Genomic DNA, 22,955 nt, shown 5'->3' on the forward strand with positions numbered 1-22,955 from the left:
AAACCTGCACGCAGCTTGTGCTGCTGGATCCGACCACAGCCCAGCCGGCCAAAAACTCACCCGGGAGGAGAGAAAAGCATCCGGGAAAGACCTCCCTGCCGGGGAGCTGTGTGGGCCCATGCCATAGAGATGGAAAGCAAAGAGCCACCCACAGTGACAGCAAGGTTTTTGGGCAAAACCCCCTGGATTTAGCCTCCAAGAGAGGCACCAATTGCCAAGCACAGGCTGGGAAAAGCCTCACTGTCTCAGTTTTGTCAGCATGGGACAGTCTCAGTGGCGTAGAGAAGGAGAAGAGCACAAATTAAGGGACGCAGACCCTCCTGCTACAACAAAATATGAGTCATGATCAGCTCCAAATCCAGTAAAAAGTATTTATTATTTCAATTACAATAAGCCCCACGCAAAGGGTGAAAAAATAGTTACAAAAAACCAGCCCCTTCCATCCCTCCCTTTACATATTAATATTAAAAATCCCTCTATGTCTCTGCTTTGTCTAGAGCAAGAAGACAACACACAGCATCTGAGCTCCTGTCAGTGCTTTCGCCTCAAAACAAGTACTGAAAATATCCCTTAAAAAAGTCCCTCAGCCCCATCCTGATCACTTCTCACACTGGTGCCAAACCAGCTGTGGAGGGACAGAGTTTTGGGGCCATGTGGTGCTTTTGGGGCTTGCAGTTTCCCGGGCAGAGGGCCGGCTCAGCATGAGAGAAGCAGTGGCAGGAACCGCCTGCACTTGTCTGGGAAGCTTTAGGGCCAGGAAATCCTGGCTGGCCTGGCTTCAGAGAGGACAGGAGGGAGAACAGGATGCTTCATCCATCCTATCACCACCTTGGTTACATCTTTGGTTACGTCAATTCTTCCCTTTACATTCTGAAATTAAAGCTATTCCCAGGAGCTGCACCATCCCGGCACAGCCTCTGTGACTTGCAGCATCCTCCAGCCCTGTCCCCAGGCCTGCTATCCCTAATTTTCCCATCAGCATCCTCTGAGGATAGTCCCTCCCAGAGAAACACAGGATCCAAGACTGGAAAGATCCACAGCCCTACCCAGCTTCCCTAGCCAAGGGACTGTCACCACAGGGTACTGCACCTACAGCTCCACTAAGTAAAAAAAAATAATAAATATACTAATCTTTACTAAAAAAGGCTTTAAAATGCATTTTCCCTGAAAATTTCCAGTGTATTCCACAACACATGAAAAAAATATATGGATTTCCCCCCTCCCCCAAAAAAAAATATTTCTTGAAATATTTTCGACCCTCATGTGCGCATCTTTGGAGAGAAGGTGGTACATCAGGTGTATTTAGACACGCAGACAAACCTGCCACTGTTTGGGGGTTCCCTTTATCATCTCCAAAACAGAGGGGTTTTCCGGGCAGTGAGTCAGGCTGGAGCGCTGTGTGTGTAAATACAGGCAGTACCCATGGACATGTGTGCCTCGACACTTGGCCCGGTCATGGTGGGGAAGAAGAGACCTCCAAATCTAAGTCATTTCACCAACAAGCCAGGGGGATGAGGAGTTTTCACAGTGGATTGAGTTTTCGACAATGCCAGGGGCGCAGCCACCACTCCAGCTGAAGAGTCGGGCTCTCCGTGGCACGGAGAAGTGGTTTGAGCCGCAAAGGACTGGAGAAGCCCAGCTGTTGGCAGAGGACAAAGCAACAGGCCGCTGGTTCCCCTGGGCACTCGCCCATCACCAGACTTCACACTTCTTAAGGGGGTTCATGGGGGTGCCCGGGGGGCAGCTGAAGTGCTCCGCAAACTCCTGCGAGTTGGAGACTGTGCCGATGACGCGGAAACGCGAGGGGCTGTGAGGATCAGTGATGAGCCCCTCATGCGAGCTCTCTGGTGTGCGAACTGAGCACCACACCTGCAAATGAAGAGCAAGGGGCCTGAGTACTGACACCCATCACCATGGGGCCAGCTCGGTGCTGAATCCAACCATTCTGCCTGCATGATGGCGGCCAAGGCAGCTCGAGCTTCAGCTTTGTCTTCCTTTGTAACCAGCACCACCCCAATCTCATTCTCCATCCACTACATTATCTCTGGAGGACTCTGTTTTGCCGTCACACCCATCTGGTTTTGCCCAACTTCATCTGGACATGCTCCACCCCCAAAAATCTGTGTGCCCATCCTCCCAAGGTCACCGCACGACCTACCTGTGCAAAGCCAACAAAGAAGAGCTGGTAGTTGGTGAGGCCGAGAGTTGGGAGTGTTTCTTCATCCCCATTCTTTTTCAGCCAGTTTTGATATGCCTGAAAACCAGGGAGCACAGCAGGCTCAGGAGACAACACAAATCCCACCACACCATGTCTCTCTTCGAATCTCCGCAGCCCCATGGTCCTACCCGATAGGCAGCCTTGAGGCCCCCATTGTCGGCGATGTTCTCCCCGAGGGTGTGCTTGCCATTGACTGCCTCACCATTGACAGTGTAGTTGCCATACTGCTCCACCATGCACGCTGTCTGATGCTTGAAGGCCTCCACTGAGGAGTTCTTCCACCAGGGACGCAGGTTGCCATCTTTGTCATATTCCCGGCCTGCAAAAACACAGTGGATTCTTCATCTCATACTGGCCACCCCTCCAGCTGCCCACCCACCTGGCTGTGGTCATACCTTGGTCATCGAAGGCATGTGTCAACTCATGGCCCACCACCACGCCAATTCCACCAAAATTCAGGGACCTGCAGGAGGGTAATGCAGATGTTAAGAAAGCAGCCTCTGCTCTCCACAGCCATGAAACTTAGGCTAAGATCTGGATATAGGAGGAAAGCTGGGAATCCTGCCCTGTTTTCCCATGGCTCTTACTTGGGGGATGCACGGGTGTAAAAGGGGGCCTGGAGGATGCCGGCAGGGAAGACAATCTCATTCTTGGTGGGAGAGTAATACGCGTTGACTGTCGGAGGTGTCATGCTCCACCTGCAGGAATACAAACACAGCCAACATGGCAACACAAACCATCACCAGTGTTTGCTCCAACATCCACTTTTGTTGCAAAGGCGTTGTCCTAAATTTATCTCCACAAAACCAGCACAGACTGGTAGATACCAAATCCCAGTGCTCCAGGTACGCTGATATTCCCCACTGAGTACAACAGGGAGTGGAGCAGAGGACTTACTGGTCCCGGTTTGGCGGTTTCCGGAGCTGGTCAGCCGTGACCCTGGCTGAGAAGTTGTAAAACTGCATGACGTTCTCAAAATAGAGGTCGGACATGGCCTCATACTGCAAAAGAACAAGACATGAGCGATGTGCAGTGATTGCCCAGCCCCACCCCTCCCTCCAGAGTCATGTCTAAGCCTCCAGAGCCAGCAGAGTTATGGCTTCTGTTTCTCCTCCTCTACAACATCTGCAGAGTCTCTGGAGGGCAATGAATCACCATTATGGAAAAGGGCTCCTCCTTTTCCCAGGCAGGGGATCCCAAAAGCCCCAGCCACCCCAGGACTGGCCCACAGCTCTCTAGGGGAGTCCCTAGAGAAGAGCCAAGGATATCAGTGAGATCCTTCTGGAGGTAACCTGTGGTTCAAGGCTGCCCAAGGCCATGGGTGATATGGACACATCCTGTACATCCTGTAGAATACCCAGGGGACGTATCTGACCAACTCACGTCATTAAAGACTTTATCCAGCTCCTTGGGGTCCATGATGAATTTGGGATAGCCAATCATGTTGTAGATGGCATCTGCCTGGAGGGTGACAAGGACCAGAGTGCTTTCAGTGCCAGAGATGGAGGACAGACCAGTTCCACCATCCTCCATCCTCACCCTCTCTCCAGCACAGCCACCAGTGCCTCACCTTCTCTTTGGCTGATTTCCTCGTCTCTTCATCCATCCACTGCAGGGTCTCCAGGCTTTCCTCGAAGGCAGTTTTAATCTCCGCAATCATTTCCTCCGCCTAGACAAAACAAGGCAGCACGGCGTCAGTCCAAAGAGCTGGCTTCCTGTCCCAGAGAGGTCAAGGACCTTCACACCACAGGGAGGAAGAGGCTGGGAGGCCAAGACAACACAGGGAGAAAAACCCGGCACACGGAGATGCACAGTGAACATGAGGGGTACAGAGAAACATTGTCTGCCCTGACAGTTCCACCATTGTAGAGGCTTTCCCAGCACTGGGACTCGCACGCTGCTGCCTTGGGGACATACCACCTGCTTGCTGTCCTCAGCAAAGGTGGCCTTGACAAACATGGCCCCCAGAGCGAAGCCCAGGTTGTTGTCCGTGTCACTGATGCAAAACTTCCAGCGCGGGAGGCAGCTCTGCATGGGACAGGAGGTGGTCATCAGCGGTGGCACGGAACAAAACCCTCCACATTCTCACCCCTTGCTCCACCTGGCCCATCCAACCCTCTGGCACCCCAAAAGCTGCCCCACATCTCTATTGTCTGGAATCCACATGACAGGGCCTTGACATAAAAAGCCATCACCATTTTAATGGTGATTCCGGGACAGTGGGGACTTGACCCTCACCTTCTTCGTCCCATACATCACTTCCATGAATTTTTCCTCAGCATCCCGGAAGCGCTGGTCAAGGAGTGGGCTGGTTTTCCGCACCAGGTTCCAGATCATGTAGTTGTTGAGGAGACTATGGTGAGAGGTGGTGAGTAGGCAGCAGCACATTCCTGCCCACCCTGGGTACCCAGGTCTCCATACAGGCTGGGGGTTCTCACCACTTATCTGTGGCCAGGATGAGGTCAGAGACCTGCTCCAGGTACTCCTTGGCATAGACCACAACGGGCTCTGACTCATTGAGCTCCACAGGGTAGAAGACCGTGGAGAGGAAGGGCATCCAGTCCACAGCCGGTGCCAGCTCCTGCAAAAGCCACAGCGCTGCTATGGACCTAAAAACCATCACAGAGGGTGGAAGTTGCTTCTTGAGCTGGAGTTGGCTTGATCAGTCCCCATTTGATGGATTCAGCTGACTTTGCAGAGGGCAGTTCCCATAACAGCAGCATCCTTGAAAGGCTGGAGGGGAATAAACAATTTCCTCCCACAAAGAAGGAAAAGAAAGTGGGGTGGATATCAGAGATGTTGACACAAGTCATTAGAATCCCTTTGGGGACACTGGGAGGTGACCAGGCTGACGTCCAGGGGCAGCAGTGCTAGGAGGACATAAGTGCTGCAGTAGGATGGCTGCCGGCCCCAGGGGTGGTCCAGAGGCTGGGAGGAGGGGTTAGGGTAGAATTTCCACAAGGGGGACATAGGCCAAGCTGTTGCACAAGAGCTTCCCAGGCTGTGTCAACTGGTGTCAGGATTCCCAGAGGAGCTGTGTCACCTCCACCCATCCACCCCACTTCCCAAACCACAGCAGAATGGAGAAGCTCGTCAGCTCCACTCCTACCTTTAGGTCTCCTGCTGTCATTTTATGGTAGATGACCTCCTCATCCCGGTGCTTCTCCTGTGGGATGGTGATGTTGGCCAAGGCCATCTCAAAGTCCAAGATCTGCTGCATCTGCTGCCGTGTTGACTCCTCATCGGTGCCTCCTAGGAACATCCCCAGCTGCACCATGTAGTTCAGGTACCCGGCGAGCACCTGCATGGTCAGACAGGTAGGATCAGCATGGCAGGTGCCACCCACCCACAGCATCCCCCCAGCCAACCCACATTCCCCCCGACACCCTCACCTTCTCATTCTCCGTCTTGTTCAGGTAGTAATCCCGCGATGGCAGGCCCAGCCCTGACTGATCCACCTGGATGACATTGCTGTTGGAGTTCTTGGAGTCAGCGCTGACGTAGACAGAAAAGAAGGGCGAGGTGCGATAATGCGCTGTCACCTCCCGCAGTGTCTCATTGAAGTGGTCACCAGCACAGGTACCTGTGATGTTCCAGCCACCCAGCTGGGGACAGACAGCAACCAACTTTTGAGTAAGAAACAGCCACCTGAAATTGCTTCAATATCCCCTCAATATCCATTCGGGGGGGAAACATCTCGCAAGGGGGCTAAAAAGCTCCATTATAGCATTATAAACCCTGCCTCTGCCCGCCTGACCTGGGGGATGATCTCCTGCAGGAAGCACCAAGCATGGAGTATGGAGGGTGCTGGGACTGCCCATGACTGAGCTTTTCCCCTCATTTTGCAGAGGAAAGATGGCTTTTCCACAAGGACTGGGACAAACCTTTTGGATGAGTTCCATGAGCGGGGTGGCTTGCAGCTCCTCAATCTTGCTCTCATTCATGCAGGCTTGGTAATAGCGCTGTGCCTTGCGCTCTGCCTCGCTTGACACATTGGCCGTGGTGTTTTCTGTGGGAGGTACCCAGGGAGAATCACATGGGGCTCCAGGGATGGGCATCCACTGGACCCAGAAGGATTCAGCCCCATTTTGGGCAAGGCTAGGCTCCAAAAAGTTGCCAAGGATTGTCCCAATAGTCCCCACTATGCCCCCAAGGGCATCCTATTGGCCCCGTCCCTTCCTGGCCTCCTGCCCCCCGTCTCCTTTCCCACCCACAGTGACTGCTCCAACTCTTTGGGGACAAAAGATGAAGAAACAAAAAACAAAAAGCATTTTTGTTTTTCCAGCAGCTCTGATATTCCCTGCATCATCCAGCCCCAGATTGCTGCCCTTGCCTCTGTGCTGGTGCCCCCCAGACCTGTATTATTTATTCCTGCAAAAAGGAACAATAAACCCCTTTTTCTCCTCCGCCTCCAAAACCTTCCTTTCATCTCCCCAGCTAAAATTTTGCTTCCCCAGAGGGTTTTTGGGCTTTTAAAATTTATTTTCCTGATGACACAGCCTGCACCTTTGGCTTCCCAGCTGTGTGTTTTTATTAACTAAAGGTCCCTCAGCTCCAAGGAATTCAAGGAAATGCTGAACGCAACCACTTGGCTGGAGGCCCAGTCTCCTCTCCCGGTAAAACCAGCGCCAGATTTCTGCAGGAAAAGCCAGGGACGAAGCTGTTCCCGCGCCACCCCCTTTCTCTCAAAAGAAAACACTCTTCGCAAACCTTCTCTTTCCAGATAATCAGCCCTGGCGCAGTGGAAAGTGCTGATAAGGAGCCAGTTGTTTGCTCAAAGCTTGAACAAACCGTCCCCGCTGGTTGCTCAGATAAGCTGCTCTACTTCAGTGTTCACACGCAGAGGCTGAGCCAAGGACCCTCCCTTTGCTGGGGGAGTTTTGGCCCCCAAAAAATGGCCATCGTGGCAGCCAGCCCCCCAAAAGGCTGCTCACAACGGCTGGAAATTATAGAACAGGAATAATGCATATTCACAGCTCCTGGGAATGCCACCATGGAGTTTAGAGAGCAGAGGCCTTTTCCCTACACAGCGCCAAAGACTAGCAACACCACCGTCAAAAACCTCAGGACCATCTGGAAGGGCAAACACGGCCAGCATCCGTTTCTCAGTGTCCTCACGGCATGTGTGTCAGACTGGTTTGATGCTGGAGTTCAATTCCAACCTCGTATTTCCCACGCGTATGTTTTTGGCATCCCCTGGACCTAACGAAGTCCTGAGCATTGCGGGGTCCCACCGCTCCCACGCACTCACCCAGCAGGTGCTTCATGATGGCCTGGTTGTGCTCCCAGAGGTTGTTGAAGGTGCCCCAGCGTGAGTGACCGTCAGGGAGGGGGTTGGCCTTGATCCAGCCCCCACAGGCATAGCTGAAGAAGTCCTCACAGGGATTCACCGCGCGGTCCAGCGAGCTGAGGATGGAGCTGGTGACAGAGATGCAGGCTTCTGACAGGCACACGGCAGGTGGCCCTGGGGGGAGCAGGGACAGGTTCAGCTCCGCTACTGCAGCAGGATGAGTGGCACCACAGAGCATCCTGCCCTGAGCTGAAGGATGCAGGCAAATACCCCACCTGGTACCTGAGCATCCCACCTTGTACCTTACCACCCTGCTCTAGGGCAAGCAATATGGACTAGCATGCAGACCTATGTCTCAGCATCCTGCCCAATCATCCCATCCCAGGGCAATCATCTCATCTTATGCCCAAAGATCCTGCCCAGTGCCCAGTCATCCACCCTGGGGTGAAAGATTCAGAGAAATGGTCCATCCGCTGCTCAGGCATCAGCTCTGGGACAAAGGATCAGAGAAGCATCTCATCCTGCATCTAAGCACCTCGCCCTGGGGTGAAGTGGTGCAGGTGACTATCCTGTCTTGAGCCCAAAGATCCCACCCCACACCTGAACATCCTGTTTGATACCCAAGAATCCTGTTCTGGGGTGAGGGGTGCAGGTAAGCATCCCACCCTTACCAAATATCGCATTCTGGGAACTCTCCAGCAACCCACCCTGGTCAAGGGGGCAGGATCCCTGTGCAATTGTTTGCTCAAAGCTTGAACAAACCATCCCTGCTGGTTGCTTGGATAAGCTGCTTTGCCTCAGTTGTTTGCACGCAGAGGCTGAGCCCAGGATCCTCCCTTTCCTGGGGAAGTTTTGGCCCCCAAAAAATGACCAAAAGACTTACTGGCTCTGTACTGGAAGATGAGTCCAAGCAGACAGGCCACAAGCAGCACCACCAGCACCCCCACCAGCACCACCAAGTGCTTTTCGGCACGTGTCCGCTTGGCCCAGCACCCCCGGCTGCCCTGTGAGCCATGGAAGTTCACCTGTGGGAAGAGCAGCGTCATCTCCCCACTGGCAGAAAAACTCACTGACGCAGCCCCCATTTTGCTTCCCACAGGCCACAGCAGAAATTTAGCCCCAGCAAGGGATCTGTCATGGATTGGGCTGGGAAAGGCAGCAGCTGCCTTCCAGAAACCGGGCAGGAAGGGCGGCACAATGGCAGGAAAGGGAGCGGGACAAGCGCTTTGGAGGCCTCACCTGCTGTCTCGTGCCACCCTGAACCCCTCCTCGAGCACAGTGTAACCCCATGGCTGTCCTGGTCCCAGCACTGGGACAGAGGGGGGGCTGCATCAGAAAGTGCCTTAACAGGATACTCCCACTCAGCCAAAAAACATCCCCAGGAAACATCTCGATGTGATGGCAAGTGAAGACAGCCCCGCTGGGAAAAGTAAAAACACATCTGGGGCAGAAACCACCATCCTAGAGACTGATGGAGCCGGGATTGGGGCCAGGACAGAGAGGATCTCTCCAGACCTGAACCCTTCCCAGTGAGGTTGGACACTGGCAGCTGTGGGGGTTTTTTTTGCCACCCCTGGCCCTCTTTAAGCTGCTTTCCCACTGCTCGGGGAGGAATTAATCTAATCCCCTTTTGTGCGGGGACAAAACTCCCAGTGCTGCGATACTGGCTCACCCCAACCATGCTGGGAAGGGGTTTGGCAGCAGAAAACCGGGGAGGTGGAGTGTTGAAACAGCGGAGGCAGGATATGGCCCTGCTGGCTCCCTGTGCCAGAAGGGGAGCAAAGGGCAGCAGTGGCAGGAGCCAACATGGCTCTGCCCACACTGGACTTTACCCCTTAGAACACTGGTCCCAGGTAGAAAACCCTTCTGCACCCCCTTTGCTGCTTGCCAGGACACAAAATCCCCCTTTTTTTCCCCTAAAAGACATAAGAAGCTATACCTGAAAGCCATTGGGGTATCCATCACCGTCACCAAGGGAGTCCAGGGGGTCTTCATCATCCAGCGTCGCCCGTTTGTAGGTCGACATCTGAACAGGGAGATCAGCAACAGAGTTGCTCAGTGGTCCAGGGTTGAGGAAGAGGATGAAGGACAAGGAAGGTTTACACACCTTCTAAAGCCACCTCCTCCTCTGGAGAGCAAAATCCTGAATGGCTCTGAGGTAGCAAAGCACTACACAAATGCCGGAGGATGATTATGGAAAGCAAAGAGGGCCAGAGCCAAGAGCTGAGCAAAGCCTGAACCCGCCTCACTTTCCCCCGGGGCCAGGTTGTGCAACCTCCCCTTCAGCCTGGAATAAAGCCGGATCCACCTCCGCCCTCCAGCGGGGAGAGGGACCCCCCTGTGCCAGGGAACCCTGGAGTTACAGGCACCTGAGAAAGGCAGGCAGCAGAGAAAATGGCTTTTCACCCTGACACTACCGGCTCGCTCGTGCTCTATGCCCCATTTTTGAACCCTGCACACTGCGAAACAACCGGAGAAGTCCCTGTGAGCACCCAAAGACAACAGCACCCGGAATTTCAGCTGTGGACAGGCTCCCTCCTGGCGTCGTGTCCCCTGGGCATTTTCTTGTGCCTGTGCCCAGCTTGTATCTCATCCCCGGCAGAAAAACAAGGAAAACCTTACCAGTTGGCAGCCAGCCCTTATGCTACCGCTGCTGTTTCCTTCCCCCTGGCACTGCCCTGCCGTCCAGCCAGATTGTCTCCCAACGGAGCAAACAACCCTCCACTCCCCACTGAAGGGCTGAGCACCCCAAAATCGACCCCGACCCTGCCACCGATGCCCCAAGCGACACCACTCCCAACCCTTCACCCGCAATCAGCAATCAGCACAGGGAGGGAGTTTACACCCATCTGGATGTCCCCATCCCGCTGCCATCAATCCCAAAGGGATGTAGTTGATCCCTGCACAGCCGTGCCTCAGCTTCCCCTGGCAGAATGAAAGCACCGGTTCTCAGCCTTGTTTCCAACGGCAGCCTTCCCAAACCTCCCTTTGCACACTTAATAACAAGGCTCATCCTCTCCCCGGACCCCAAATCCCAGCCTCAGTTTAATTAACCACAAAACCCACCTGGGGAAGAGAAAGGGTTAAAACAAATAGGTGCTTTCCCTCCTTGGTTGTACCAAAATCTCTGTTTCAGCCCCAAAATCTCCCCTGGGCGCCCGTCTGGAGTCTGGAACCATGAGGTGAAAGAGCCTCAACTGCAAGATTTTATCGTGAAGAAAATCTCTGTTTGGATCCTATTTTTTCCCAACCCCTTTCGCTTTTTTCCACCTATTTTAGTACTTCACACATGGCTGAAATTGGCAGCTCCGGGCACAAATCCCCGCTCACACGGTGGGGGGGGGGGGGTGTTCCATGAAGCCCCAACACCAAATTCCTGGAATGCCAGCTTTCACTCCATTTCCTGAGGAAATGCATTTTTTTTTCCTCAGCGATCCCCCACCCCGCCTACCCCAACCTGAAAACAAAAAAAATACCCCAAAAAATAATCCCTTTCTGTTCTCCTTTCACAAGAGATGTGCTGGCTCAACCCTGTACCAGCCACCATCAGAGAATCCAAACTGAGCCCGAGCTCCCCAAAACACCGCCGAGAGGCACCGGGAGCGACACCCATCCTTAATTTGAAGAAGGGAAATCGGTCCCGGGAGGTATTTTTAACACTAATATCCTCCATATTGGGGGCATAGTAGCACCCCTGGGTGCTCCCCACCGCTCTCCAGCATGTAAAGCAGAAGTACCCCTTTTCTGGGGGGCAAAACGGGGTAGTTTCTGCTATACACCTCCCCCCTCCAAGCCGTTATTAGCTTCCATCCGAATAAAAATGCATTTTCCCCAGCTCCAACAGGGTGGGGGGCACCCAGGGGTGCACGGGGAGGGAGCACCCACACTTTAACCCCCCATGCAAGGGATTCTCACTCTCTTTACAACTTATAAAAATCTCAGCATTACCTTAAATAGCCTGGTTTTACCCCAAATCGCTCCTTCTCTTCATAAACAATAAGCCCCACGTGCTCGGAGCCCGCACATCCCCAGGAAGGCTCCGGGGTCCCCCCAGCGCCTGGCCGCGCCCCGCGGGGGGAGCCCCTCGCCGGTACCGGGGCACCCCGAGCTCCACCGGCTGCTTTCAATTCCCGTCCGGGCGCCATTTCGGAGCAACCACGGCCGCGCTGGCGATGGCGATTCCTCGCCTCCCCCCAGCCCCTCCAACCCCCCAACTCCCCCCTGAGCCCCCCTCCCCCCCAGGCACCTCCGCGCCCCCAAAGCCCCGCCTGGCAAAGCGGTGCCCACCCGCCCTACCCCCAGCACCCAGAGGTGCTCCCGCACCTCTGTAGCCCGGAACCAACGCCCGGAGAGGCTCAGACTGCTAATCGGGATGTCTGGGGGCAATTAGGAACTCCTGGTGTTACTGAGGGGTGCTGGAAAAGGGATTTGGGGGGAGTCTACAGTTTTGTAGGGAGCCCTGGCTGCAGATAAATTAATTTTTAAAGAAAAGCTTAAAATAAAAAAAAAAGGGTTAAACTTTACCTCCCTCCCGAAAAAAAAAAAAAAAGGATAAAAAAAATAAAAAGGGAGGAGAACAACCCAGTTTGGGGGTGTTCGCAAACATCCCCACAAAAGTGGGTTCAGCTGGATGGGGGGCGCCCCCTCCCTTTGCAGAGGGAAACACGGTGCAAACCACCGTGGGTCTGGGTCAAGAGTGGATTTGGGGGTGGCGGGGGGTTGAAGGGGGCACCCACTATGGGGTCCCCACCTGGTGAACCCAGTGGCCACAAAGGAAACGTGGTGGGGGGTGCCCGCGTGGGGCACCCAGGGGTGCTCGGGGGTGTCTTGGGGGGAGTCCCTTGGGACGCAATAGGGGACCCCTTACGCTTCCAGTGAGGGTCTCATGGAGGTCCCACGGGGATGCAGCGGGGGTCCTATGGGGTTACAAAGAGCATCCCATCGGAAACGCATCACCCGGCGCCCCTCTTCGGCCAAGCGCCCCCCACTCAACCACCCCCAGATCTGGGGGTGTCGCTGGGCCCCCCACTCACCATGGCCGTCACCCCACTCCCGCCGGCCCCGGCCCCGATGGGGCGAGCGCCCGCTGACCCCCGGCACCACTCGTGACGCCGCCGCGGCCTAGCGAGGGTGGCGAGGGTGACGAGCAAAGGATGTACCTGGGATGAGAAACCAATGGGGCCGCGGAGGGACGGGCTTCCCGCACGCCTCCTTTAACTCTTTCGGGGGGCCCCAAGCCCCGTTTGGGGGCGGGGGGGGGAACGACACGTGCCCTGGCGCTGCCGGCAGCAACCCCCCGAGTAAGCCCTGGCTCCCGGGCCGTGGGGGGGATGTGACGTCCCGGGGCGGGGGTGCAAGGCGCGATCCCGGCGGCGGGCGCTTGTGCAAGCGCGAAAGCACGTGGGGCTGCAGGGCCGCGGGGCGAGAGCACGGGACTCCGAGCGTGCGGCCGTGCAAACGCAGTCGTGCAAACACACGAGCGTGTGACCGTCAAAACCACGCGGGTGTGCGAGCAGTGCCACCAATAGCCCAGCGCGCACTTGTGTGACAGGCACGCGTGCAGTTGTACAAGAGCGTGCAGAGGCGGCCGTGCAAAGACCGCGGCCGTGTGCTGCTTGCACGGCTGCAGCTGCGTGTGAGCACACACGCACACATTTGTGCATGCCTGCAGTTGTGCAAGTGTGCCAGCGTGAGCTTTCCCCACGCCGAAAAGCACCGACGGCTGCATTGCCGTGGTGACAGGGACGGGAACACGCGGTGCCACCAGCCCCTGCGCTGCCCCGGCGGGCTGAGCACTGACACACTCATCACACCCACGGGGCTGCAAATCGCTTTTGCTGGGCTGCGAAAGTGTTGGGGGGCTTGACGGGTGAAGAGAGGGTGGAAAGGAGAACAGGTTCCGGAGAGGCTTTGGAGGGTCCGCAAGGGGCTGTGCCCGTTCCCTGGCATCGCGGCGGTGTTGGGGCTGCCTTGGTTGCACCCCGAGGCCCTCGGGGAGCGGATTTGTGGGCTGAGACCGCCACCTTCTGGGAAGCCACGGGCGGCTCCGCGGGTCACGGAGCCCCACCCGGGCCCCCGCTGTGGGGAAATTGACGTAGGGCCGGGAGTCTCCCCTCGCCACCACGCCGTGTTTATTGTCGGACCTACAGCAACGCCGCGGCATCCCAGCAGGGATCTCTCGTGGGCTGCTGCAGGAACCCGTGTGGGGAAACTGAGGCAGGGAGACCCCACTCATCTCCATCACCTCCACCCCAACCCCTCGCTGGTGCCGCTGGCACGGTTTGGATGAAAAGAAGGCAAAATCCGGCAGGACACACATCCACCCCACCAAGAGGCACCCCAGACTCCCACGTGTGAAGCGGGGGAGGGTGGCTCAGCACTTACAGCCAGGCTCGGTGCGCCCCAGTCCTCCCAGTCCTCCCAGTATAACCCGGCAGAGGGCACCAATAAGCCCAGTTTGTGGCCTTTTCTCCCCCCGCCTCCCCCCCCTTGCTGGCAGCAGGGGGAGGGTGGAGGAAGGGGAGGAGGAGGAGGCGAAGGCCGGGTGCGGGGGGATTTAAGGGCTTGCGGTCCCCCCGGCCCGGCCTCCTCCCGCCGCCCAGAGGGACGTGGGTGTCGGGACCCAAGTTAGTGCGGGTCCGTGTGTGACAGCCCCCATCCCCGGTAAGGACCCCCTGGGGCCACCGCTGCCATCCCGGGGGAGGGAGGGTCTCCGGGGAGAGAGGGGTGAGGGGGCGTGCAGCGGAGGGGAGGTGCCATGGGGAAATGGGGGCGACGAGGACAGGAGAGTGCCATGGGGGCTCGGAGGTGCCGTGGGAACACGGGAGTGTGGTGGGGACGTGGGTGTGCAACAAGGACACGAGCATGTGTTGGGGACACGGGGGTGTCATGGGGACATGGAATGTGATGGGGACGTGGATGCGCAACAGGCACGCAGGCATGCGACGGGGACACAGTTGTGGTAGGGACGCGGGTGTGCAGCAGGGACATAGACATGCAGTGGGGCCACGAACATGTGGTGGGCACACAGACATGGGATGGGGACACGGACGTCCAGCAAGGACATGGATGTGTGAGAGGACGTGGTCATGTGGGGATATGGGTGCATAACAGGGGTACAGGTGTGCGATGGGGATGGGAACAAGCTGGGGACCGCGACAGGGGTGTGTGATGGGGACATGGGGGTATATTAGGGACATGGGCATACTTAGGGGATATGGGTGTGTGGTGGGATTGCAGACATGCAGTGGAGACATGGACATGGGATGGGAACACAGGCATGACAGGGACGCATGATGGGGAAACATGAGAGGTACACAAGCACATGCTGGGGACACGGGCATGGAAGAGGTACACACATGTGATGGGGACATGGCCATGTCGTAGGCACCCCACTGTGCCATAGGGGCCGTGCCAGCTTCCCCCAGCTCGAGGTAGTGACAGTGAGGTGACGCCTCATGGGACTGATGGTCAGGGGAGGAGGCGAGGTGAGGGTGGTGGTAAACTGGCATATCCCCAGGGGGTCACATTGGTGACTGTGCAGGGAGAGGACATTTCTTTCAGTCCTCGCTTGGCTGACCCCGGGGCAAAGGTCTCAGTGGGGAAACTGAGGCACGAGCAGGTGCCACCCACCCCGCAGCTCTCTTCTGGCAGTACCCGCTCAGCACCGCAGAATGAAGGCTCTGTTCATCCTCCTCCTTGCCCAGCTCTGCTCGGCGTCGCTGGTCCCAGGTAGGTGAGGTTTGGAGGGGCAGTGCCCCAAAAGTGGGTGCTGTTGGGTGCTATGAGCCCTGTTCCCCTGCAGAGAGGGAGAAGGACCCTGAGTACTGGCGGCGGCAGGCACAGGAGACCCTGCGGAATGCACTGCGGCTCCAGCACCTTAACCAGAATGTGGCCAAGAACCTCATCCTCTTCCTGGGGGACGGTGAGATGGGAGGGGAGCACCCACCCCAGGTGGGGGCAGTGGGGCTGGGGGGTACGGGAGGATGATGAAGTGGGTGCAATAAAGTCGGTGCTGTGATAAACTGGGGCTTCAACACACTGGGTGTTGTGGAAAAATAGGTGCTGTGGTGAGTTGTATTCTGGGATAAGCTGGGGTTCCAGTAAATTGGGTGCTGGGGTAAACTGGGTTTGCAAAAAGATCTGTGCTGGGGTAAACTGGGTGCCTCAATGAACTGGATTTGCAAAAAAATGGGAGCTATGGTAAATTGAGTTTACAATAAACTGGGTGCTGGATAAACTGGATTTGCAAAAAATGTTGGTTGCCGCAATCAGTTTGGTTTGCATTAAGTTGGGTGCTGGGGTAAACTGGGTATGAACTGGTTTTAGAGTAAGTTGAGTGTTGTGATAAATTGAGTTTGCAATGAAATTGGGTGCCGCGGCAAACTGGGTTGCAATAAATTGGGTGTTGGCATAAACTGGGTGCTGCAATGAACTGGGATTGCAGTAAACCGGGTGCAGGGATAAACTGGATTGGCAAAGCATTGGGTGCTAGGTAAATTGGTTTTGCCATAATTTGAGTGCTGGGATAAACTGGGACTGCAATAAAGTGAGTGCTGGGATAAATTTGGTTTGCAAAAAAATTGAGTGTTGGGATAAACTGTGTGCTGGAATGATTTGGATTAGCAAAACGTTGGGTGTTGCATTAAACTGGGTTCTGTGATAAATGGGCTTTGCGATGAAAAGTGGCTGCTGGGATAAACTGGGAGCTGGGATAAACTGGCTGCACAATAAACTGGGCTTGTGAAAAATTGGTTGCTACAATAAACTGAGTGATGGGATAAACTGGATGATGGACTAAAGTGGGTCTGCAGTAACCTGAGATGAGCGGGGTTTGCGTGGAGCGGGTTGTGCAGCCTGGTGCCGCCGGGCTGTCCACGCACGGCTGACGGTGTCCCGCAGGAATGGGCGTCTCCACGGTCACGGCCGCCCGCATCCTCAAAGGGCAGCTGCAGCATGGGCAGGGCGAGGAGAGCCTACTGGAGATGGACAAGTTCCCCTTCGTGGCCTTGGCCAAGGTGAGCCCCCTGGGGCGCCCACGGGGACGACACCCACCACAAGGTCACGGGCGGGCGGCATCGACCGAGCCGAAATTAGGTCAGGGGCGGGTGAAGGGAGCTGGCTCTGGTGCCTGCTGGCTGTGCCAGGGGCCGGCTGTGGGAACGGGGAGGGGGGGCAGGAGAAGCCTGCCAGCTGCGGGATGCCGCGGGACCCCCCTGCTTCTCCTGGAGTCATTTTGCTGAACAGAACATTTTAAAATAATAATTCAGTTTGAAGTCAGCAGCCACCTCCGTTCACCCCATGGGGATGCCCGTGGCAGTGGCTCCTATCTCCCTGCCAAAAGATGGACTGAAAAAAGGCTAAAAGCAGCAAAATGCAGTGAGGGGAGGATGTGCCACCATAGTGGAGGGAGCAGGGGGAAAAATGGGGGGCAAAGAGCAAATGAGAGGGGACACAGGTGGGATGGGGGTCTAGTGCAGCCAAAAAGCATTCCCAGAGTGGGAATGATGGTGGTGTCAGTGGTACTGGTGGTGGTGGGGACGATGATGGTGGTGATAACTATGGTGGTTTATCCAACTCCCACTTTCCAGACATACAACACCAATGCCCAGGTGCCCGACAGCGCAGGCACAGCCACTGCCTACCTCTGCGGTGTCAAAGCCAATGAGGGGACACTGGGGGTCAGCGCCGGTGTCACCCGGGACCGCTGCAACACCACCAAGGGCCAGGAGGTGACCTCTATCCTCCGCTGGGCCAAAGAGGCAGGTGAGGGACTGAGGGACTCCTGGGCAGGAGGGGCGGTTTGGGTGCGTTCTCACCATTGTCCCCTGAATTGGTGGTGCAGGCAAGGCCGTGGGCATCGTCACCACCACGCGCGTGACCCATGCCACGCCCAGCGCTGCCTACGCCCACTCTGCCAACCGTGACTGGTACTCAGATGGAGAGATGCCCCTGGACGCCCTGGAGGGTGGCTGCAAGGACATTGCCCGGCAGTTGGTGGAGAACATCCCTGAGATCGAGGTAGGGATGAGGACCCCAGGAATGTGCCCTAGAGTCAGTGGGGATGGGACCAGGGCAGCCTGGAGTGGGGATTGGAGCCACCCTAGCGTGGGGACAGGGCCGTAGATAGATATGTGTGACCAGGACCACCAACAGTTGAAAAACCAGGACTCCCAGGAGATGCTGGGCTGGAACCACCAGTGGTTGAAGAGCCAGGACTCTCAGGAGATGTTGGGCTGGAACCACCAGTGGTTGAAGTGCCAGGACTGCCAGATGTTGGGCTGGAACCACCACAGGTTGAAGAGCCATAGCTCCCAGATGTTGGGCTGGAACCACCAAGGGTTGGAGGGTCAGGACTGTGAGTGGGTACAAGACAAGGACCACCCTTGCAAATGTGAGGCTGAGACCACCCATGGGTGCAGGACCAGGATTGTGGGTAGATATGGGGCCAGGACCACCAATGGGTACAGAGGTGGGACCCCAAGGCAATGATGGACTGGGACCACCCATAGGTACAGAACCAGGACCATCCAATAGTCAGAGTCAGAGCCCCCAGCAGGTGAGGGATCAGGACCACCGATGGGTACAGAGTTGGGACCCTCATCAAATATGGGACCAGGACCACCATGCGTAGGGTACCAGCACTTTCAGGTGGACATGGGACCAGGACACTCAAACATAGGTGTGGGACCACAAGCTTGGTCTGTAGGACCAAGCCCCAGACCCACAAATCCAACTTAGCCTCCACCCTTCCCATCCTTCCCAGACCCAAAACTCTTCCTTTTTCAGTTCTGCTCCTTGCTGTGGATTTATACAGAAATTCAGCACTGTAAATAAATCTTTTTCTGTCCTTCAAAATAGCCCCAAAGCAAAACATCCCAGCCTGTTATTTAGCTCTTTAATAGCCTCTTTTGCTGTTTTTTTTTCCTTTAATATAATTTTAACTCTGTCCCAGGCTGGAAATAATTACATAGTGGGGAATAGACTTTTTTTTCCCCCTTTTTTTTGTTAATAATTTTGGCGTTGGTGTTTTGCAGCTTTATAATTCACCTTCTACGCAGAGAAAGGGGGGAAAAATACAAAAAACCATAAAATCTCTGCTAGGTTATAAATAACAGAGGCCAAATAAATCAGGCTCCAAAGCAAACAGGGAGAGCCGCGGGATGGGGCTCCATCCCAGTGGGTTCATGTGGGGATCCCAATGTGGAGCATCCTTCCCACAGATGGGGGGGGGGGGAATTCTCAAAAAGCCAAATCCCTGCTGGATATGGTTATTTTTGTCCTGGGTTTTAATTAATAGGAAGAGATTCAGGGTTATTTTGAGTGAGGTGAAATTCCTCGGGTGTTTTTGCCCACAACACCAGGGCTTTCCTGGACATCCCGCTCCGCCCCTTCAGGGTCTTCCCCCATTAAACCCCAGCTGGAGGGGGAAATTTAAATTAATTAAAAATTATTTAAAACTACATCTCCTCCTGTATTCTACAGGTGATCCTGGGTGGAGGGCGGAAATATATGTACCCCAAAAATGTCAGTGATGTGGAATATCCCTACGAGGAGAAGCATCGGGGCACCCGCCTGGACGGCAGGAACCTCGTCCAGGCATGGCAGGAGGCCAAGCCCCACGGCAAGGTGACAGGGACTCTCTGGGGGTGGGGGCACACACACATCACCCCACTGTAACCCTACAGAGCCATTGCTGGGGCACGGAATATTTTGGGGAATGTCTGCAGGGATGGCAGGGCAGTGGAGTGGTGACAATGCCTGTCCCCTGTCCCCAGGTTGCTGAGTACGTGTGGCACCGGCGAGGGCTGCTGGCACTCAACCTCAGCCGCGTCGACTTCCTGCTGGGTGAGTCCCTGTACCCAAGGGTGCCCTGACATCAGCTGGGTGCTTTAGGGGAACCCCTGGCCTGTCCTGGGGTTCTGGGGCAGCTGCAGTGGCCAGTTATCTTCCCAAGGGTGCTGCTGTCTCCAAGGGATGGTGGTACCCTCCCTAGATGATCCCGTTACTTCCCTGGGGTGCTGGAACCCCAAAGGGATGCTGTTACACCCCCAAGGGTGGTGCTACTTCTGCCCCCAGGGGTGCTGGTATTTCCCAAGGAGGGTGCAGTTTCCCTGGAAATGCTGGTGCTCCACCCTGGGGATGCTGGTGTGCTCTCAAGGATGTGCTGCCCACCAAGGACGATGTTATATCCCCCAAGGATGCTGCTACTCCCACCCTGGGACACATCTCCCTCCTAGGGATGCAGTTCTTTTGTCAGCAGTGAAATTCCCATCCTATCTGGAATGTGGAATCCAGCCCTGCAGGAGGAAGGAAGGGCTGGGATCATCTCCTGGTTTCTATCTAATCTTCCTGGATCCGATGGTGTGTGAAACATTTGAGTCAGCAGGAGGAGCAGGATTTGGCCCCCCCTTTTTTCTTTGGGTGGAAAAGGATGTCCCCAGCAGTGTCCCTGTCCCCAGGCCTCTTCGAGCCAGGGGACATGATATACGAGCTGGACAGGAACAACGAGACAGATCCATCCCTCAGTGAGATGGTGTCCGTGGCCATCAGGATGCTCCAAAAAAATCCCCGAGGATTCTTCCTGCTGGTTGAAGGTGGGGGGTTCGTTGGGGCGCGAAACTGGGGAATAAAAGGGGGCAATGAGGTTCCAAAAAGGGAGGGATTCAATAAAAGAGGGGTGCAAAAGGAGAATAAAGGGAGTGATAGGGATGCAAAAAGGAGGTGCAAAAGAGGGCACAAAAAGATGGGGAATTGCATAATGGGGAGGTACAAAGTGAGGACTGGAAGGTGCGAAAGGATGATAAAGGGGGTGATGGAAGAACAAAAACGGGGATTAAACGTGATGGTGCAGAAAGGGAGGATAATGGGGAGATGGGAGTGCAAAAAAAGGGCATGACGGGGAGAAAGGATAAGGGGGTGATGTGGGATACACAAATGACAGATAAGGGGAATATGGGGGATGCAAAAGAAGGTTAACAGGGACAATGAAGGTGCAAAAAGGGAGGGATAAAAGGGGTGAAGGTGGAATGCTAAAACAGATAAAGGGTAGGGGGAAAAAAAAGGAGGAATAAAAGGGCTGATGGGGATGCCAAAGGGAGGATGTGGGATGTAAAAGGGGGAGATAAATAGGGTGATAGGGGGACACAGAAAGGGGGTGCAAAGCTGGGAAGAGGAGGGCAATGTCCAGCGATGCTGGGTTCCGCAGGCGGCCGCATCGACCATGGGCACCACGAGGGGAAGGCAAAGCAGGCACTGCACGAGGCGGTGGAGCTGGACAGAGCCATCGGGCTGGCCACACGCCTCACGTCCACCCAGGACACACTCAGTGTCGTCACCGCCGACCACTCTCACGTCTTCACCTTCGGCGGCTACACCCCCCGTGGGAACCCCATCTTTGGTGAGCCCTGCCTGGCCACGGTGCTGGGGACACCCTGGGGACATCATGGGGACACCTTGGGGACACCATGGGAGCATTCCATCCTGGTGACTGTGCCACACCACAGGTCTGGCCCCGATGCAGAGCGATGTGGACCGCAAACCCTTCACCTCCATCCTCTATGGCAACGGCCCCGGCTATAAAATCGTGGCAGGCGAGCGAGAAAACGTTTCTGCCGTGGACTTTGGTGAGTATGCTTTGGGCCAAAACCCCTTCAAATCATCCCAGCTTGGCTAAAATGAGCTGGGTTCTTAAACGATTCTCACTTTTGCTGTTTTGCCCCAGCACACGCTGACTACCAGGCACAGTCGGCCGTGCCACTGCGGCAGGAGACCCACGGCGGCGAGGACGTGGCCGTGTTTGCCCGCGGACCCATGGCCCACCTGCTGCACGGGGTCCACGAGCAGAACTACATCCCCCATGCCATGGCTTACGCCGCCTGCATCGGCTCCAACCGAGGCCACTGCAACACCGCCGCCCGCCCCGCCACGCCCCTGCTCCTGCCCTTCCTCGGCCTCCTCCTCCTCCTCCTCTGCTAAAGTGCCTCTTGCAAATCACTGAGGGGGATTTATTTTTGATTCATCCCCTCTTTTTATATTTTTGTGGACAGCAGCGCCCGGGAAAGAGGAGAGAGAGAACAGAGAGACTCAGCGGCCACCGGCGGTTTGGTGCTCGGAGCTGCCTCTGTAAATACATGGTTCCTTCCCTATAATTAGCAGCGTTCCCTGGCCTATCCCAAACCCACCACAGGATTTGGGATGGCAGCTGGAGCCTCGGCGGATAAAACCCCCTCTTTGAGCAAAACGCAATGGGGCTGGGTCCCAAAAATGCCTCTGCGGTCCCTTGGCTGAGGACTGACCCTGTGCCCAGCTCGTCACATGTGTGGGGAGCCAGAGACCACATGAAGATGGGAAAAAAATTAACTCATCAGGTTAATTTGTCCCTAAACTTGGGTTTTGTTGTCTCCTCAGTGATTTATTTTGTTTTAAAATTCTTCAGGTCAAAACAGTTTGCTGCCCTGGGAGGGATTGTGGAAGGGGGGTAAAGGCAGCAAAGTAGGATGTGAAGGGTGGGATGCCCTGGGACACACTCCCTTCATTAGGGTGAGGTAATTAGGGGGGTAATTAATAGGTGGGGTCGCAAGGGGAAAGGGTTTGTGCAACTGGAAGGGTGCTGGGAGCAGGAGAGTTGGGCAGGGAGAGCAACCCTGGGTGTGCAAAGGGTGCTGGAGTGGGCAAATGCGCTTGTGCCAATGTCACCGTGCAAAGTGGGGACAGTGCCCCGAACATGCAAATGTCACTGTGCATTTGCAGACACTGCCTGAGCTGAGCAAAAAGTGCCCTTGAGTGTGCAAATGTCACTGTGCATGTGCTGGTGTCACAGATGCCACGGTGCGTGGTGCCTTGCACGTGCAAATGTCACCGTGCTGGTGCATATGGCTCGGTGCACAAGCAGATGTCACTGTGCTCGAATTCCCCTCTCCATGTACAAAAGCCACTGGGCACGTGTGACTGTCACTGTGAGGCACCGTGCACATCCATACAGTGAAAATGTACAGTGCAAACACATGCAAAAGTCACTGTGCTTGTGCAAATTACCCCTGGCATGTGCAGAAGTCCCTGTGCACACATGAAAGCCCCACGGTGCCCAGTGAGTTTCTGTGCTTGTGCAAATGGCTGGGAAAAAACTGCCCTGCCTCCTCCAAATACCCCAGGCCCCTCCAAAACTCCCCTAAACACCCTCCCTCTTTTTTTTTTTTTTTTTTTTTTTTTTTTTTTTGTTCATTCACCTGTTTTATAATTAAAAATCCAGTTCCTCATTAAACAGGATCCTTCAGAGTGGGTGCAGGCAGTGACCCCGGCAGGGTTTGGTTTGGGGGGCACCTTTGCCCAGAGCCCTTTGCCCCCCCAGCATTGCTGGATCCTGACTGAGGCCTGGCTGCTGGCACTTCCCAGAACTCAGGCAGCCCCGAGCTATGTTTAACCACTCCCGGGGTGCCGCGTGGTTTC

General features: G+C 55.6%; 2 protein-coding genes across 8 annotated transcripts; one reads left to right on the forward strand and one right to left on the reverse strand.

Annotated features, from left to right (window-relative positions):
* Nucleotides 1-357: 357 nt before the first annotated feature.
* ECE1 (endothelin converting enzyme 1) lies at nt 358-12,633 on the reverse strand. 6 transcript variants are annotated; one of them, XM_066202811.1, is made up of 19 exons: nt 10,575-11,433; nt 9,616-9,677; nt 9,448-9,534; nt 8,392-8,533; nt 7,470-7,682; nt 6,103-6,227; nt 5,611-5,823; nt 5,328-5,519; nt 4,657-4,799; nt 4,457-4,571; nt 4,136-4,246; nt 3,789-3,887; nt 3,602-3,679; nt 3,116-3,219; nt 2,806-2,916; nt 2,614-2,681; nt 2,347-2,537; nt 2,159-2,254; nt 358-1,869 (listed from the first exon to the last, which is right to left on the reverse strand). In XM_066202811.1, the coding sequence occupies exons 3-19, from the start codon at nt 9,532-9,534 to the stop codon at nt 1,693-1,695; spliced, it is 2,265 nt and encodes a 754-aa protein (XP_066058908.1). In that variant the 5' UTR covers nt 9,616-9,677; nt 10,575-11,433; the 3' UTR covers nt 358-1,692. The 6 variants fall into 6 exon arrangements, with proteins under 6 accessions (XP_066058908.1, XP_066058905.1, XP_066058911.1 ...); XM_066202808.1 differs by lacking the exons at nt 9,616-9,677; nt 10,575-11,433 and adding an exon at nt 12,542-12,633; XM_066202814.1 differs by lacking the exons at nt 9,616-9,677; nt 10,575-11,433 and adding an exon at nt 11,457-11,678.
* A 1,396-nt stretch (nt 12,634-14,029) lies between these two features.
* Nucleotides 14,030-22,925, forward strand: ALPL (alkaline phosphatase, biomineralization associated). 2 transcript variants are annotated; one of them, XM_066202821.1, is made up of 12 exons: nt 14,030-14,171; nt 15,148-15,239; nt 15,313-15,432; nt 16,410-16,525; nt 17,099-17,273; nt 17,353-17,528; nt 18,993-19,136; nt 19,286-19,355; nt 19,970-20,104; nt 20,716-20,907; nt 21,014-21,133; nt 21,232-22,925. In XM_066202821.1, the coding sequence occupies exons 2-12, from the start codon at nt 15,182-15,184 to the stop codon at nt 21,483-21,485; spliced, it is 1,560 nt and encodes a 519-aa protein (XP_066058918.1). In that variant the 5' UTR covers nt 14,030-14,171; nt 15,148-15,181; the 3' UTR covers nt 21,486-22,925. The 2 variants fall into 2 exon arrangements, with proteins under 2 accessions (XP_066058918.1, XP_066058919.1); XM_066202822.1 differs by lacking the exon at nt 14,030-14,171 and adding an exon at nt 14,238-14,629.
* Nucleotides 22,926-22,955: the final 30 nt, after the last annotated feature.

The sequence above is a fragment of the Chamaea fasciata genome, unplaced genomic scaffold, assembly GCF_029207755.1.
Source record: "Chamaea fasciata isolate MVZ Bird 193981 ecotype frontalis unplaced genomic scaffold, bChaFas1.0.hap1 SCAF_23, whole genome shotgun sequence".
Classification (NCBI taxonomy): Eukaryota; Metazoa; Chordata; class Aves; order Passeriformes; family Sylviidae; genus Chamaea; species Chamaea fasciata.

Excerpts from the sequence above, each read along its gene's own strand:
- ECE1 (XM_066202808.1), bottom strand. Across the intron at positions 3,680-3,788 it reads GGAAATCAGCCAAAGAGAAG|GCAGATGCCATCTACAACAT; the intron begins GTGAGGCACTGG and ends GTCACCCTCCAG. Across the intron at positions 2,682-2,805 it reads TACACCCGTGCATCCCCCAA|GTCCCTGAATTTTGGTGGAA; the intron begins GTAAGAGCCATG and ends ACCCTCCTGCAG.
- ALPL (XM_066202821.1), top strand. The coding sequence starts at position 15,182 with ATGAAGGCTCTGTTCATCCTCCTCCTTGCCCAGCTCTGCTCGGCGTCG. Across the intron at positions 15,240-15,312 it reads CTCGGCGTCGCTGGTCCCAG|AGAGGGAGAAGGACCCTGAG; the intron begins GTAGGTGAGGTT and ends GTTCCCCTGCAG. Across the intron at positions 19,137-19,285 it reads AGGCCAAGCCCCACGGCAAG|GTTGCTGAGTACGTGTGGCA; the intron begins GTGACAGGGACT and ends CCCTGTCCCCAG.